The 13535-nt window shown below is 53.7% G+C and overlaps 1 protein-coding gene across 2 annotated transcripts in view; it reads left to right on the forward strand.

Moving 5' to 3' along the window:
- ASIC2 (acid sensing ion channel subunit 2) overlaps positions 1 to 13535 on the forward strand; it is a 1026910-nt gene that overhangs the window by 779392 nt on the left and 233983 nt on the right. The window contains exon 1 of one of the 2 annotated variants that reach the window (XM_036835402.1): positions 1756 to 2475. The exons of the other annotated variant lie outside the window; for it this stretch is intronic. Coding sequence (XP_036691297.1) covers positions 1756 to 2475 — 720 coding nt within the window. Of the gene's footprint in view, positions 1 to 1755; positions 2476 to 13535 lie in introns of those variants that run through there. 2 annotated transcript variants of the gene reach the window in all.

A 13535-nucleotide genomic window follows, 5' to 3' on the forward strand; every position in this document is an offset into this window, starting at 1 on the left:
TCCAGAAACCCCGATATCCACCCACACGTCCACACGCCCGTTCACGCCCCCCACCGCCTACCTGCACACTTACACACACGTAGAGCGTACAAGCCATCACTCTGTCCTACACACACCACACACATTCAGAGAGCCACAGCTCCGCACGTAGGCTCACATTCACCAGATACACAGAAATGCCCGTTCACACGTACACACGCACATCCCACCCACACTCAGTGCATGACGCCCCACTCACACACTAGCTCAAATGCCCACACTAGACAGCGGCTCAGGTTGTCGACAGTCCAGCCCGCACAGTCCGAAGTGTCCTCACACTCATCCCCACGCGGCCCACGTAAACGCAGCGTTTCTACTCCACGTCTCTCCCGCCAGCGTGGCACATCTGTGCAGCTCATTCCCCCCACCCCACCCCACCCCGCCCCCCGGCTCCGGCGAAACGCTTCCCGCTCGGTGTGCAGCGGCCACAGTGGCCAGGAATTAAAATGCAGCCAGGAGGGGCCGCGCGCGTCAGCACCGCGTCTCCGGGAGCGCACGGCGCCCGCCGCCGCCGCCGCCGCCGCCGCCGCCGCCCCGCCCGCCCGGAGCCGCGGGGCCAGCGAGCTGAGGAGCAGGTGCTGGAAGCCCAGCCGCGCCAGCGTCGCGCGGCCGCTGCCCAAGTTCGCCCGGGGCCCGAGGAGGGCCGGGCAGCCACGAGAGGAGCGCAGCCGCCGCCGCCGCCGCCGCCGCCGCCGCCGCCGCCGCCGCGGGGCTGGGAGTCTCGAGAGGAGCCGGGCGCGCGGAGCCGCGAGTCCGGGTCACCCCCGAGAGGTGCAGCCGGGGCTCCTCAGTCCCCGGCTCCTGGAGCACCGGGGCAGGAAAAAGAAGAGGCAAGGGACGGCGAGACCGGGCTTTTCTGGAGACTCGAGGCACTTCGGAGAGCCCCGGGAGAAGCGACACTTCCCTCTGGCCAGCACCCTTGAAGGAGCCCAGCGGCCAGCAGCCCCGGGCAGGACCCTGAGACGCCCCCAGCCCCAGGCGAGGCGCGGGCTCCGGACTTGGGGGAGCCTTAGCAGGTCTGAGCCGAGCGCAGCCCGAGGAGCAGTGAGAAGGGTCCCGGAGGAAAGGGAAAGAGGGCAGCAGCCAGCAGGGCGACCGCTCACCCCTGTACACGCCCACCGCACCCGCCAAGCCAGGAGCCGCCGCGCGCCTCTGGGGGCGCTCGTCCCCCGGCGCCTTCTCCCCCGTGTCCCAGCACCGCGGGCCACCGGCCGGGCTGGTGGGGTCCTTGGGGGTGTCCGAATCGGGCATTGGTGGCCGAGTGGCTGCTCTCCCGAGACCAGCGTAAAAGCTGGGGTTAGGCGGAGCCGGGGGGGCTCGGCTCAGGGTCCCCCGAGATCCAAGACGAGGGGAGGCGGGCGCAGCGCCCAGAGACCGGAGAGGCGGCGCCCAGCGGGGCCCCTCCAGAGGTAGTGGCCGGCGTCGGGCGTCCGCCAGGAGGACTCGGAGCCAGGAGAGCCTGGGAGGCGCTCGGGGAGGCCCGTGCCAGGGGCGGCGGGCCGAGGCGGGCTCGGTCCCGGGCGGGCGCCCGCGGAGGCGGCGGTGGCGGCGCCGGGCGGGCATGCCGCGCCACCGGAGCTCCTTTCGGGCGCACGCTTCCCTGGCGCGGGCTGCGCGCAGCGGCTGCCGCTGCTGCTTCCACTGCTGCTGCGGACTCCCATGGCGGCTCCGCCCGGCCGGGACCGCCGCCGCTGCCGCCAGCCGCGGGCTGAATGAATGAGCCGGAGTGGCGGAGCCGGGCGGCCCGCGGCCGCGCTCACCGGCCCGGGACGCTTCCGCATGGCCCGCGAAGAGCCGGCGCCGGCGGCGGTGGCGGCCGCCGGGCGGCCCCGGGGCGGCCGGGGCGGCGAGCGCGAGCGCGAGCGGGCGCTGCAGGGGCCGGGGGTCGCCCGCAGGGGGCGGCCGTCGCTGAGCCGCGCTAAACTGCACGGGCTGCGGCACATGTGCGCGGGGCGTGCGGCGGCGGGGGGCTCCTTCCGGCGGCGGGCGCTGTGGGTGCTGGCCTTCTGCACGTCCCTCGGCTTGCTGCTGTCCTGGTCCTCGAACCGCCTGCTCTACTGGCTCAGCTTCCCGTCGCACACGCGGGTGCACCGCGAGTGGAGCCGCCAGCTGCCCTTCCCCGCCGTCACCGTGTGCAACAACAACCCGCTGCGCTTCCCGCGCCTCTCCAAGGGGGACCTCTACTACGCCGGCCACTGGCTCGGGCTGCTGCTGCCCAACCGCACGGCGCGCCCGCTGGTCAGCGAGCTGCTGAGGGGGGACGAGCCGCGCCGCCAGTGGTTCCGCAAGCTGGCCGACTTCCGCCTCTTCCTGCCGCCGCGCCACTTCGAGGGCATCAGCGCCGCCTTCATGGACCGCCTGGGCCACCAGCTCGAGGACATGCTGCTCTCCTGCAAGTACCGCGGCGAGCTCTGCGGCCCGCACAACTTCTCCTCCGTGAGTTGCCCTCCGCGCGAACCCGCTCCCCCGGCTCCCCCAATCTCCCGCGCCGGAAGGCCGCCGGCCGGCTCTCCCCGCCCCCCGGGGCTGGACCCCACGTCCCTGGCGGTGACATCAGCCCACGAGGCCGAGGCTGAACCCACTCTTAGGTACCCCGAGTCTTCTCCAGGTTGTGGGGATTTGGACACCACTGCAGGAGGAGTCGCCCGGCTCCCCTGTCCCGGCCTCTCTCCTTGCGCTGTCAGCTCCCAAGCCCCTCCGCTTTGCTGCCTATGGTCCCCTCTGGGAATACCAGTCCCCCCCAGAATACCTTCTCCCCCATCTCACCCCCCGGGTCCACAGGGCTCCAGGTAGCTACCCTGTGTCTGGGATGAAGGGATGGGAAGAGAGAGAAGCATGTCTTAAGTGTGGGCTTGTTGTCTTTGGGAAAACCGATAGGAAGCTCTTCAAAAAATGGGCCACTGCGAGAATCGGGTAGAGGCCCTAAGCAAGCTTGGGACCCTAAGCAGCTTATGGCTTGAGAGTTCCAAAACTCCTCCAATCTAGGGGGACTTTGGAGGAAACTCCCAGAATACCAACCAACGCTGAAGCAGTAGCTGGTTTGGTGGGAGAAGCAGCAGCCCCTTGTGCTACTTTTTGAAAGCGCTTGTGTCTTAAGCTACCCGGGAATTGAGCTGTGGCAGGCACCATTGGGGCCCTTGACACCCCAAGGTGTGAGTATGGGTCTTCCGGTCTAGGGGAACCAACGCCCTGCAGTGGGGAAAGCAGCATGGCAGAGATATTGATGTGAACCTCCCGGGCCAAGAGAAGTTGTGCTCGGGGTTTGTAAACTGTTTGCTGTGCTGGTTCCCCCGTGCTGGGGTCTGGATAACGCAGCTGTCGGACAGAAGGTTTCTGCCTTGTGTGGTCTGCCTAGGAGGAGTTCTGGTGCCAAGCCTCAGCGTGGCTCGAGCCTGTCCAGCCATTGGTGTGTAAATGCCCCTTGGGGGGTTTGGGCTTTTCCACTAGTGCAGGGAATGTTGGTGCGTGTGTTTACTTGTAATGCTCTGATGGTGATTTTACCAGCGTTAGGCATCACTCCTGGCAATCTCATCTATGACAATGCTTTTTCTGGGATGGTAAATAGATGCTCTGGTTCCAATAGGTGTTGGCACGGATGCCCATCAGGCCAGGCCTCTGATTGGCTGATTGGGCTAGTCCTCATCTAGGATGGTGACCCTGGCTTCAGTCTTGCCCTCCTTGCTTTGCTTTAAGCCTGTATACACAGTAGCTGTGAATTATCCACTCCCCAAATATCCCTTATTTCCTGAGCTTTTCAGCTGGCTTTTAAAGAATACCTACCTTGTGGTTTCCCCACCTTAGCAAGCAGGAGGTGCTGTTAACATATGCTTCTAAGTGACTTTGCCCAGACTTCAAACACAATTCTGAGTTCCATCCACAAAGGTGAAGGAATGAAGTTCGCGATCCCTTATTGTTTATTGTTCTTTGGCTGACCACTAACTAGCAGCCCCTAGAGTTGGACTCAAGTTCAGTGTTACATTCAAGTACCAGCAGCTCCAACTCCAAAAGTTGTACAACACTTGGAAAATTCTGCACATCTGACGATGGCTTTACAAAGTGTGGATCGTGGGCTAACAGCCAGGATTCACTTTTGACACTCACCACAGCCCTGCTTTGGCAGAATTTTATTCCCATTTTAAAGATGAAGGATATGAGGCTCTAAAGTGCTGTCCAAAGCCCAGAGCCAGCAAGCTCAAAGTCCAACTTTGCATACCACCAAATGTATCATGCAGAAGCCACATGGAACCTTCCTCTCTGATCCTGGGCCTCTCTTCTATCAGAGGACCCCTGGGTAGGACTCTAGCCCTCAGCCACCTCCAAATCCTATCCCTTCTGGGACCATGGCTGGGAGAGTGGAAAGTGGGGCTGCCCCAGAGCGTCATAGCTTTGGCCACATGTTACGGGGCCTACAGAGCACATAGCACCTGCAGCAGTCACCTGACCTCAGCCTCCCTGGCAGGAATGGCTGTGAGTTGACGAAAGCAGGTTTCTTCTCACTGGGGCACAGCCTTCTCTGACCGCCCTGTACCCTGCCTTCCTGTGTCTGAAGAATTTGCAGGCCCACACCCACCAAAAAAAAAGTATTACCTCCATTCCCCAAAGGTATGTGTTCCTGGGGACTCAAGTGACCCCTAGTGGCTTCATATCATGGCCCTGTCCTGGGAGTTTCCAGCTCCTTCACATTTCATGCTGTAGTTTTTTCCCAGGGGCCTCAGAATTAAAGGCTGCACCCCCTCTATCCATTGAAGCCAAAAGCTATTTCGGAGGAGCCCCTAATATAGAGTGGGCCCATCAGGAATACTTTCCTTTAACAATGCTACCCTGTCCCAATCCTTGGTCACCTTTGATGGAGTGACACTCTAGTGTAGTGGTTAAGAGCATGAACGCTCAAGCTGAACTGATGGCTCAAATCCTGAGACTACCACTTTCTGTGTGCCCTTGGACAAGTGACTTAACCTCTCTGTTCTTTAGTTTCCTACTCCATCTAGTAGAGATAACAAGAGTATATACACCACATCAGCTGTGCCTGTATTTGTATATAGGGGTGTGTGTGTGTTTACAGACATAGAGAGAGGACGGAGCTCTTCACACTGTGCAGGGTCCTTATAAAAACGTTGCCTTTAAAGGGCACCAGCCTCCTAACTGGTCTTTGGCCTCCAGCTCAGTGCTCCCCGCCCTCTGCATCCACCCTCGGCACTATAGTCAGAGCAGTCTTTCTAAAGGTCCACTCAAAGCATAGCACCCCATTTCTTAAAACCCTTCAGTGACTCACCTGTCCTGGGGATGAGGTCCAAGTTCCTCAGGCCTTATACCTGAGCCCGGCCTTTTCTCTGACCACGCCCTCTCTGGCACCACATATCAAGCTCTGCCAAATGGCTGACAGCAGCTGGACACCCCGCTCCTCAGGCCTCTCTCTGCCTTCCTCTGCTACCCTTAGCGCACCCCGCCCCACCCTGCTGCTTTGTGTGCCTGGGGATACCTCGTCGTTCTCCATCATCCAGCCCTGGGGTTTCCGCTGCTTTGGAGCCTTTCCTGACTACCCACCACTTCCCCTCATCACCAAACCACTAATGCCTTCCTCTTTTCGCCCTCTACCTTCCGTTTAGGTATGCGTGTCACCACACCTCCTCACACGTATGCGTGTCACCACACCTCCTCACACGTATGCGTGTCACCACACCTCCTGGTCTGTGTGTCTCCCCCTCTGGACTTGAGTGGGAATCAGGTCTGATCTCCCTGCCATCTCCGGCCCCCAACACAGAGCCTGATGTGTAGTCAGTGCTAAGGAAAGACCTGGGGAATGAAGACCTTCCCCAGGTAACCCCAAGACTCCTTGCTGTCCTCCAAGACTCCTGGATTAATTTCTCCAGGGAGCACCAGTGGAATGCATTTCTAACGAGGAAGTGCCCAGGCAATTTGGGGGCATTTATTCCTTCGGGGGACAGAAAGGGAGAGTAAGTTTCCAAGCCCTAAGTGCCACAGGTGAGCCGTGGACGTCCAGCGGGACCAGTGGGGAGATGTGCCCCAAAGTCTCATTCCATCCGGTTGGTCTCACGGTCCGGAGATAAACCCGGCAGGGGAGAGCAGGGGAGAGATAACAATAGTATATACACCAGGGGTGCTATTTGCCTTCATCCTTCCCTCGAAACGCTCACTGCAAGTAATATGAACAGAAACAGCTCACATTTATTGAGTCCTGACTGGGGTGCCAGAAACCATTCTAATCACTTGACGCTCATTTACTCCTCTTTCTCTAAAGGCAAAGGTATCTGTCTAGCCTCCTCTTTTTGCCCTCTACCTTGGGCAGGGGTGGGAGTCAGATTTTAGTCTGCAGGCCGTTCAGGATGTATTTGTTTGCAGCTCCTCTGGATGTTTGTCGCAGCTGTGCAAGGGTTAATCACTCAGCGGTCAGACAAAGCAGCTCCGCTTCTGAATGCCCGCTTGGTTTCCCTGGCATCAGCCATGGACCTTGGGCTCTGCACACTGGCCACTCTGGGTTTTCCTGGGGGCGGAGGAGAGCAGCCTTCCCATTGGGCAGGATGCAGAACCGTGAGGCCAGTCTATCTGGGTATGGGGCTTCGCAAGAGGGACTGAGGGTCCGGGGACAGGCACGAACAGAGGCCAATCAGGTCCAAAATAAGGAGCAGTGACGCTCTCTGGGAGGAGGCACGGGTCAGGGGAAGCGTCAGGCGGACCTCAGTTTAAGGCTTTGGTTCTGCCTCTTTCTAGCCACGTGCCTCGGGCAGGCGCTTCGCTCTCTGAGCCCCTGAGAGCTGGGAAGAAGATAACATGTATGCAGTGACTGGCCCCTGCCTGGACAGCATAGGTGCTCAATATTCAAGAGCTATTGTTATAATTTGAATAAAGAGATCGACAGTCTTTGTATCTCGTGGTAGCAGTTATTAATTATGATCAATATAATTATCATCTATTATCATGACCACTTACCTGAGTGGGGATATGCTCATTTCCTGGTTCATTTCATTCCATCACCCAGTGTATACTGAGTGTCAACTATATGTCAAACTCTAAACTAGCTGCTGGGGATGTATAATTAAATAAGGTGTGGTATGTGTCCTCCATGAATTTGCAGTATTGTTGAGGAAAGAGATACATCAGCAGACGCCAGGAGGACAGAGGTGCTGCGTGGGCTCAGAGGAGTACCCACTTCAGACTGGGGACCTCTGAGGGCTTCTTGGAGGAGGTGACATCTGAGCTGAGTCTGGAGGGATCAATAGGAGTTCCAAGGTAGAGAAGGAGAGAAAGGGGACTTCCCGGGGAGGGGGCAGCATGTGCAAATGAGGAGGACAGAGACACGAAACGATGAGATTGGACACATCCTTTCTAGGGCTGAGAGTAGTTCAAGGCAGTGGGCAGGGGTGGGAGTCGGGGGGGCTGGGTGAGCTGAGTTGGGGGATAATAAGGCAAAGATGTGATGGACACCTGGAGGCCAAACTGAGTTTTTAAACTTTGTAGCAAAAGCTCTGACTTCTTTCACTACTGGCTGTCACACTACAGAGGGAGATCTCATCGATGTCCCAGCCCCCACAACTGTCACCCCCCCCATTCCTAACTCCATCAGGAGAATTCCACACTTCCCTGAACCCTGCCCTCATTGTCTACCCCCATCAGCAGGGGGTCAACCCTGAGTGCAGATTTTGGACTAGTCATATGTACTAAAAGCCAAGGAAACAGCATTTGATTTCCTCACACTTTGTCACAGGAAGCAGGCTGGCTGCTATGAGCCAGCCACGGAAAACAAGAAATCATTTCAGCAACATATTGTTTAAAATCAGCAAATTCCATTGAAGTGGTGCTAGGCCAGGCAATGCAGTAGTTGTGAGGATGGATGGCTTTAGGTATCTAAAGGTATCTTTAGAAAGATACCTTTGCCTTTAGAGAAAGAGGAATAAATGAGCGTCAAGTGATTAGAATGGTTTCTGGCACCCCAGTAAGGACTCAATAAATGTGAGCTGTTTCTGTTCATATTACTGGCAGTGAGCGTTTCGAGGGAAGGATGAAGGCAAATAGCACTGGCTGGTTGTGATGTGCCAGCCTCGGGCTGGGCATGTTTTATGCCATCTCAATTCTCGCAATCACCCTAAAAGGTGGTGTAATCATCCCCATTTGGCAGATGGGGGACCTTCAGCTCAGGGCAGTTCTGTAGTCAGCTGAAAGTCACAGAGCCAGCAGATAGCAAAGCTGGGATTTGAACCCAAATCCTCACTTCCAGAAAGGCACAGCTGCACCGCTGGATGAGGAAGGAGCAGCATTGGTGGGGCAGGGGATTTGCTGGGAAGACCAGTACAGCCTCAGTTCCGCCCTGACCTGCTATGTGACTTTGGCCTCAGTATCTTCCTCTGTGAAATGAGGGTATGAGCCAAATGACCAGTGGGACTTAGCTGAAAAGTTCTCCGTCCAAATGAGTGATCAGGGGAAAATAGGGCTTAACTACTGCAGATGGCCCAAGCTCTTCAGCCAACCATTTCTTTTCTTTGCAGAGCTGAAACAGTGATTAAGGGGGAAATGTACAAGTTATTGGAGTGCTAGAGACCGGGCGGTGATTAAATAGACATTTACTCAAGGAACACGAAAAGACCTCCCCAAGTTATGTGACTTCCGGGAAATTAGTTTAGGGAATCAAATGTCAACTCTGCACAGGTCTGCAGATATCCAAATGGACCCACGTCAGGCTGATTCTGATAGTGGCTATTCGGGGGCCACTGTGGCCCGTCATGAAGACATCAATCAGATGTCCGCCCAACTGAGAAGGGCTGGAGGAATAAGCAGGCCATTCGGTTTGTGCATCAGTCGCTTTGGTTCTCCTAAATGCTTTGCTTGGATCAGCTACTCAGAGATTCAGTCAACCAATGCACATTGAGCGCCTACGATGTGCCAGACACTGGGCCACAGAGATGACCACAAATCTACTGTTTCTGGTAAATCGGCCAGCAAAGGTCAGTGGGCCTCATCAGGGTCACCGGGTTTAAAAGGAGCTGCCCATCATGCAGGAAATGGGGACAGATTCTAGCCCAGGATTTGTATAGGGCACCTGTTACATAAACAGTCACATCAATTTCACCAGAATTGAATGGGTGTTATGGAACCCATTTTACAGATGAGGAAACTGAGGCTCAGGGAGGTACAAAGTCACAGCTTGGGGGCAGCAGAGTCAAGATTAAACCAAAGATCGGTCTAGCTCCAAAGCCAATGTTCTTTTCGATGACATCATTCTGCCAACTCTGGGAGATGCTGGTGAGAACAAACGTTTCCATAGAGGGTATCCAACGCAGTCTTTCAAGCCTTCACTGGAAGTTTCTTTCGCTGCAAGTTGATGCAGCCCCTAGAAGTCATCCTGGGTTCCAAGACCTGCCACCCTGAGAAGAAAAGGCCATTCCTAGGAGTACAGGATCCTTGATGGACCTGTGGAAATAGGTTTATGACGGGGAACTTATGAGTTATGCAAACATATTAATGCAGCCATAATCTGAACAAATTCCCATTTTCATTCATTCAAGGACATGGGTAACTTTGAAGTCCTGACTAAGGAGATGTTGCCAAATTGAGATCCAACTCAGACCTGTGCTAATGAACAAATAGATGAGTCACGCATAATTGGAACATGAATTGTTGGTAAAACAAATAAAGGCCATGAATATACTGGGGAAGTTTGTTCTCCTGAGCGTGTCAAATATCTCCCCTGACACCGCTGTTTATACTATTAATTTGCTTAGTAAATTGTTTCCTCTGGTTCCACACACATTTATTGAGCTCATACTCTCTGCCAGGTCCTTTTACATTCATTATTTTATTCCAGCCTGACAACGGACCAGACAGGAAAGTATTCTTTCCCTGATATAGATAAGGAAAGTGAGATGGTTCAATAACTTGCCCAATGTCACAGACATAGACCCTGATCTTAGGTTCCAAAGTCAACACTCTTTGCCCTACGTCACAGTTGTTCCTACAAAGAAATCCCAGTGTAGCTTTGGCCAAATGAACCTGCATTTCTAATTAGCAGAGTCTTAGTGGTCATAGCTGGATAGGATTGCGTAATATACATTACCATCTCATTTTTATCCTTGCAGCAATGGAGGGTGATTATTGCACTCTATTACCTGCCTAACTTCAGAGAGGGGAGTGACTTGCCCAGGGTCACATGGCACAGGATCAGAAAACAGCCAGAGTTTGAATGCAGGTCTTCTATGGCTCCCATATACCTCTTCTTCCCCCAGCTCCTCTGTTCCTGGTCAGGGTGGACTTGAGGGGATTTCACCTGCCCTGAAAAATTTTCTTAGGAGAAAAGCAATGGGCTTCTGAGTGCCTTGCAGAAAAGAATCAGTGCTAAAGCTGGCTGCTGAGAAGAGGTGTCGGGTTCTTTCTTTATCTCTGCCCAGAGGCCTGCCCTCCTTCCCAGGGAGGTCTGTTCCAGCATATTCCAATTGGCCGTGGATGAATGGAGAAGCCTCTAGGCCTATGCTTCCTAAACTTTAGCATGCCCAGATTCCTGGGCCCATAGCAAAGATCCTGATTTGGTAGGTCTGCAATGGGGCCTGAGATGTACATTTCTAATAAGCTTGCAGATGCTGCAGATGCTGCTGGTCCGTGGACCACACTTTGAGGGGCAAGGCTACGGGCTCCATGAATGCTGAGAAGGAGGGATCCGAAGGGATCTCTTGGTCATATCTGACCCACTAGGTCTGTAAGAATGGCCATGGAATGGGCATGCTGGAATGGAGCAAGGAAGGGCAACTGGGGGAGGAGTACTGGATTCCCCAGTGAACCCAGGACGATGTGCATAGCAGGGGCATCATTGTTCCGGGGTCAGTGCCACCCCAGAGGAGGGTCCATAGAGGGGCCATGGGGCCAGCCAGAGTGTCAATCAAACCAAGCTGCAAAGGCCATGTGGTAGGCTGAATAATGGCCCCTCAAAGATGCCCACGTCCTCATCCCCAGAACCTGTGAACACATTACCTTACATGGCAAAAGGGACTTTGCAAATGCGATTAAAATAAGGGCTTTGAGATGCAAAGATTATCCTGGATCATGTAGTGGGCCCAATATAATCACAAGCGTCCTTGTAACAGAGAGGCAGGAGGGTCAGTCAGAGAAGATGTAACCATGGAAGCAGAGGCCAGAGCGTCAGAGAGAGATCTGAAGACACTACATTGACGGCTTTGAGATGGAGGAAAGGGTCACGAGTCAAGGAAAGCAGGTGACCTCTAGAAGCTGGGAAAGGCAAGAAAACACATTCTTCCCCAGAACTTCCAAAGGGAGTGCAGCCTTGCCAACACCTTGATTTTAGCCTTCTGACCTCTAGGACGATAAGCTAATTAATTTGTGCTGTTTGAAGCTACTAAGATGGTGGTAATTTGTTACAGCAGCAACAGAAAACCAATACAAGCCTCATTTGTGGTACAAGACACTCTCTATTACACACCTGACCCCACATTGTGAACCAGGCTGTGTAGGTTAGGATCAGGGTCTGTCCTAAAACCAGGAAATTAAAGAATCCGTAACAAACGGAGCTTGGTTCAAAAACAGTCAATGTGGGAGTATTTTATCCATGCTTAACATTCATGCCAGATTGGGAATTTGGACCCCAGCAACTAGAAAGGAGTAAAACTAGAAAAAGTAGGAGGAGTAGGAAGAATGCGGCTTCAGGAATCAGACTCAAGTTCAAATCCCAGGTCTGCCTGGGATTATCAGGGTGACTGCTGGGGGTTTGACTACCTTCATTGAGACCCTGTTTCCTTATTCGTAACGCAGAGATCATACCTTCCTTGCAGGGTTGTTGTGAAACTTAAAGATAATGTAGTAATCCATTCGAAAATGATTTCTTGAAAGCCAGCTGTGGTCTAGTCCTGGTGGATAAAAACTGAGTGTAAATGCAGAAAGCGTCGTCCTTACTCTCCTTAACGTAAAAGCACAGATGCGTAAGTGCTAAATAAACGTGAGCCATCGCTATCATCTTCATCATCATTATTACGATGACCCCTCTCACTTCTTTCCAGAAAGACTTCCAGGCCCTGGAAGAATAGTGTGGCCTTCTATATATTGTCACAATTCTAGCCAGGAACGATTATGTAGTTTTCATTTCACACCTTTATGGGTAGGTCAGAGCCTTTTAGGGTTTCTTTAGTCCCCTGACCCAAATTAAAAATCAGAGAGGGATATTGAGTGGCTCAAGTCACGTCGAAAGCCACTGGGAAGCTTGAAATAGACTCTGAGGATATTTGTGCGTAAGCTTTTACAATATATCACAGCAGTGTCTGTTTCTTCCTCTGAGAACTCCTCTTCCAAAATTTGTACGCTGGCCATCCCCTTCGGATTCCAGTGGCATATCTGATCCGACAGTGGTTGATACTCTGATCTCTGAAAGTAGAAGGGTTTAATCTTCTCTTGGAACCCCTCCTAACGGAAATTATTTTCCCACTTTGAAATGGCGCGGTCATCCACTGTGAACTCACGTCCATAAATCTAAGCCTACTGCCCAGGAAAGCAGATGAGGTTTGATTCTGCTGTTCAGCAGTCTCGCAGAGCAAATTATGGCAAGAATTTGATTTACAGAAGCACCTCAAAGGCTCTAGAGTGAGACGTGTTTATTCGCTTTATTACCGTTTACTTTACGGTATCTCTTGATGGTCCCTGTACATGGATTTGAAAGACTATTTGGATAGATGCCTATGACCTGCCAGTTTGCACAGCCCTGTTGAGGAACATGGCTTTCTCTGGCGATGCTGCCAATAGCCCGAGTTGTGGGTCCTTATACCGATGTTGCGATGGAGCCCGGATCTAACAAACAAGCTTGGAGGTGCTAGCCCAGAGTTCTTGCTTGAACTTCCCCAGCTCTGCCTCGGTATGGTACTTGGTGTGAGTCTCCAGCTGCAACCCCAGGATGTGTAGAGACAGGCTTGATTTAAGATTCAAATCTCTCAGAACAGCTGGGGATATTTAACATCACTATAATTACATTACATTTTTGACAGTACATGGAGTGAGAGAACCTTTCTCGGTTGTTGTTGAATATTCGATGAGCATCAAATATTTTAACCAGCCAAGGAAACATGACTGCATTTTTCACATCCGAGTAAGTTTTGTTTTTAAAAATTCCGGCCTCGGGTGGGTGTCTCAGGCTCTAATCTTCTTTTACCAGGTCTTTGGAGAGGCAAGAGCGCCATCCCTTTGGCCGTGGCCGAGGAGCTGAGTTAGGTGGGCTGTGATTCTAAGGAAAGAAGGGATCAGGCAGGCACTAGATGGGCACCCCTGTGTGCCAGGGGTCTGGAATATCATCATAGCTCTTCTTGCTGTGGCACCACCAGCGCAGTGATGAGGGAGTGGAGGCTCAGAGAACAACCGGAAACTCGCCCAAAGTGACATTTTTAAATAAATGACGGAGCTGGGGTCAGCTGAGGCCTCCGCAAAGGCATTTCTGGCAAGTTGCGTATAGTGGTTGACGCCAGGAGGTGGGACAAGGGGGAGCGGAATCAGACGGA

The sequence above is a fragment of the Balaenoptera musculus genome, chromosome 20 (assembly GCF_009873245.2).
Source record: "Balaenoptera musculus isolate JJ_BM4_2016_0621 chromosome 20, mBalMus1.pri.v3, whole genome shotgun sequence".
Taxonomy (NCBI): domain Eukaryota; kingdom Metazoa; phylum Chordata; class Mammalia; order Artiodactyla; family Balaenopteridae; genus Balaenoptera; species Balaenoptera musculus.